The 4,133-nt window shown below is 33.2% G+C and overlaps 1 protein-coding gene across 1 annotated transcript in view; it reads left to right on the top strand.

Annotated features, from left to right (window-relative positions):
• Brwd3 (bromodomain and WD repeat domain containing 3) overlaps window positions 1–4,133 on the top strand; it is a gene marked incomplete at its 5' end in the record, with an annotated part of 95,991 nt that overhangs the window by 27,644 nt on the left and 64,214 nt on the right. The window contains 2 exons of the mRNA XM_031372147.1: window positions 305–465; window positions 1,696–1,917. Of these exons, the coding sequence (XP_031228007.1) occupies window positions 305–465; window positions 1,696–1,917 (383 nt within the window). The remainder of the gene's footprint in view (window positions 1–304; window positions 466–1,695; window positions 1,918–4,133) is intronic.

The following is a 4,133-nucleotide window of genomic DNA, read 5'->3' as shown; positions in this document are numbered from 1 at the left end:
TTCTTCTCTCTCTCTTTTGCTGCTTAACACCTATGTAGTATCATAGAATGAGAAAAAGAGAATGTGCTTGATAAATTATAGGAAGCCAAACAAAGTATCAAATCCCGAAGACCTAACAAAACAGTATTGTTAGTACTCGTGAGCTTAGAAAACAATGAAATGTATGAGGAAATTTAGACTTCTCACTATGGAGAATTGGTTTGTCAGCTATCCCATTTTGTCTTATTTTAATAGTCATAATTGTGTACAATAAGTTTCACTTTCCAATTTTAAGATGTATTATCTTATTTCTTTTTATTTGCAGTGAATATCACCTCAGCCAGGCAATTAACCGGATGTAGTCGCTTCAGCCATGTTTTCCCCTCATCTGCTTACCAGCACATTAAGATGCATAAGAGAATTCTGGGACACTTATCTTCTGTCTACTGTGTAGCCTTTGATCGAAGTGGGAGGCGAATTTTTACAGTGAGTTAAAAATTTATGATATGTAACATTATATATTTACAACTGAAGCAAGACTCCATGCTATCCAATATATTATGTTTTATAAGTAACTTATTTGGACTTATTGATACAGATAAGTTGGGTTCAAATTGAAAATAATGTCTCATTTTATATAAATGGAGGGTGTTTTATGATAGCCACTATCTTTTGGGAAATTTAATTCAAAAAAGTATGTCCTTAGAGTCTATATAAAATCAAGATGGTTAGTTTAGATGACACAAATATACTGCTTTATTCAGTTTAACAGGCGTAAAAGACATTTTCCATTTATTTATATTTGCTTCAAGTTTAGATCTAGTGATTACATAACTTTCAGGATTGAATGGTTGAACTAAACTGTACATTGTTGAAGATTATACTTGCATTATGCATATTTCTTTGATTTTAAGACTGGTTATTGTTAAAATTTCCCAATTTTAAGTTTTACTTACTAAGTCATATTCTTTGCTTTTGTGTAAAATCTATAGTGTCTTAATATGTCTAAAAATATGGATGTGATTGCTTCATTGCTCTTAACGCAGAGGTGAGAGAAGTAGCAAATTTCAATTTTCTATTGATATCCTACAACAAAGGAAGTGCTTTATAGTTTGAGAAATTATAACTCCTTAGATTGTATTGTGGGCTTCTCAGCTGATGATTTACATCCTTAGCTATGATGACTTGACAATGGTGCATGTCATCTTTTAATAAATAGATAATTATTTTACCAATTGGAATAGAGTTCATTCTTCTATATTTGAAGCTCACTTGGAATTCTTAAAGGGGAGAGCAACATAAAGTTTTTCACTTGGGATTTCTAATGGCCTCAGGTTTCCGGAGAAATCAATGTACACGATAGACTAAATTTTGAAATGTTTGTAGAAAAACTATTAAGACAATTAAGCCAAGCCTGCTAGGCATATAGAAAGAAGAAACAGTGGAAATTCTTAATGGCTAATCACTTAAGAATGAGCATAAAATATTTAAAATGTCTTTGGGACTATTAGTTTTGAAGACTTTGACACAAATGCCACTGTTAGTTTGGACAATACCGAGTCAGTTCTGTCATTTACATAATGCTTATATTTGCTAATGAGTCTACATTATATTCTTCCTCAATAAAATTAGTCATTTGTATTGTTTTTTTCCCCTTTTTGGAATAAATGGCGCATTTCTGTTTCATTATAAACCTATCTTTTTTTGTCCCTGTAGGGTTCAGATGACTGTTTGGTGAAAATCTGGGCTACAGATGATGGCCGCCTTCTTGCCACGCTGCGAGGGCACTCTGCTGAAATCTCTGACATGGCCGTTAACTATGAAAATACTCTCATTGCTGCAGGCAGCTGTGATAAAGTTGTGAGAGTTTGGTGTCTTCGAACTTGTGCACCAGTTGCTGTCCTTCAGGGACATTCAGCTTCTATTACTTCCATACAGGTGAGAACAACGATAAGCTCCCTGACATGTTAATAACTCTGAGAAAATTCTCATTTGTATTATGAAGATAGGATATTTTACATGGATTATATATTACATAGACAAAACCACAAAGGATGACAACAGAAAGAATGCTCCCATAGAGCTTTGTTTCTCTTCTGCAGACAAATATTCTTAATTTGTTTCCTTTTTATATAAACCTGTGCCTTTAGAAATAAATAAAAACATGATGAAAAAGGTTCTTCAAATCCAGAATGAGATGTCTTATGTTTATATGCGGAGAAGGGATTAAACTTGCAAATGCCTGCCTGCACACTAATTAATACCTTTTAATCAGGATATAAACAGGTTCTAACAAGAATATTGGCATACTCTGTTATATTTAATTCATGATTTATACCAGATTTAATATGTGTGTGTATGTAGTTTTAATATTATGAAGATTTTATATTTTCAGTTTCAGTGATTTGTTTGTTTCACTTTGGTACGTGATGTAAAATAGGTTGTCCATATAATACTTTAACCAGATCTTGGTAGTAAAAGACCTTGATAGCTTAAAAACCCTTGCTCTTAACAAATCTAAGTTGAAGTTTTACTTTTAGTGTTCTGTATTTCTCAAAAGAAATCCAAAAATTCTTATTAAACTTTTACATGTAGTTAAAAGACAATACTTTTAAAAGAAGTCATTACTTATATTTATTATGTGCTATTTTAGTAACATGTCACTTATTTATAGGGATCTAGCAGAAAGCTTGCTTATACTGTGTTGAATTAAAACTTTTAATTAAAATTTTTGATTAGCTAAAGTTATTATATAGAGTGTTTTGAAGCCTGAAAATCTCTCTTGAGCATATTTACATCATGTGGCATTGTAGTTTTGAATTTACCTGTAAGTTGATTAACCTGGTAACTCAAATATCCTCATCTTCGACCCATCTTATAGCTGTATATTTGTTTATTCAACTGTGTGCTTAGCATCATTGCATGAATGTCTACTAGATGTGTCAAACTTAACATACTCAAAATTAATTCATTTTCCACTTCAAATTTAATTGCATCAAAGCTTTCCCCATCTATGTAAGTCAATTTTTTCATCACAAATAAAATGCCTTAAAGATAGTACTTATGAAGAGAGTTTATTTAGCTCACGGTAACAGTGATAAAGTTGGAATCCATAGTGCAACTCCCCCATGTCTATAAGACTTCATGCTGTAAATAATAAAGCTAGCTAGTATGCTAGCATAAAAATTGAATCGTGGCTGAGGCATGTATGCATAAAAGCTAAAAATCATCCTGCAGGAAGTCACGTAAGCACAGTGGACATGGGTATAGTCCCTTGAAGGCATACCCTCAGTAATCCCTAGATTTCCCCCAATGACCCTCCTCAGAAAGGTTTCATCATCTTTAATAACCTACCTTGTAGACCAAACCTTTAATATGTGGATCTTTGTGGAGACACACAACATCCTAACTACAATAACATCTAAACATAAGATGATTTCATGATTGTAATTAATGTTTATATTTTTCCTGTTTCATTAGTCTAATCTATCCCCATGTCATATTTGTTCAACACTGAAAAAATACACTCAGAATCTTGAACATTCCCACGAATTACATCTGTACTATGCTGTTTAGAACCACTAACATCTGTACCTAGAATATTGAACTAGAATTCTCCTTGATTTTCCTGCTCTGAACTATCCTTTGTCCTAATCTAGATTCTACATAGTATACAGATGATTGTATAACAGAAGTTAAATCATATCACCAGTACTCACAGCCCATTACTAACTTTCATTCTACTGGTTAGAGGCAGCAAGTCTTTACAGTGATCCACAAGACTCTAGACATTTTCAGCCTCTAAGCGTTCCTTGACTGCACATACTATTATTTGCTTTTCCTTTTTACTGTTTAGCTACTGATAAATTCCTATCATTCTTATTATCCTTCTCCTTTTCTTCTTCCTCCCCCTCCTTCCTCCCCCTTCTTCTCTTCCTCCTCTTCTTCCTGTCTCAGCCTCCCATGTCCTATGATAGGCTGGAATTTCTGATTTTTCTCCTCCTATTTTCTTTCTCTGGAGTGGTCCCTAGATATTCACATAATTGCCCATTGACTTTATAAGTACTCTGTGCAAATCTTATCTTCTCAAGAAGACCATCTCTCTGATTTTATCATTTTATTTAGCCTAACAGTCTGTATCTTCTTACTGTTGG

The sequence above is a fragment of the Mastomys coucha genome, chromosome X, assembly GCF_008632895.1.
Source record: "Mastomys coucha isolate ucsf_1 chromosome X, UCSF_Mcou_1, whole genome shotgun sequence".
NCBI classification, from domain to species: Eukaryota; Metazoa; Chordata; class Mammalia; order Rodentia; family Muridae; genus Mastomys; species Mastomys coucha.
The sequence above is the reverse complement of the archived record's forward strand: the minus strand, read 5'-3'. Positions and strand labels throughout refer to the sequence as shown.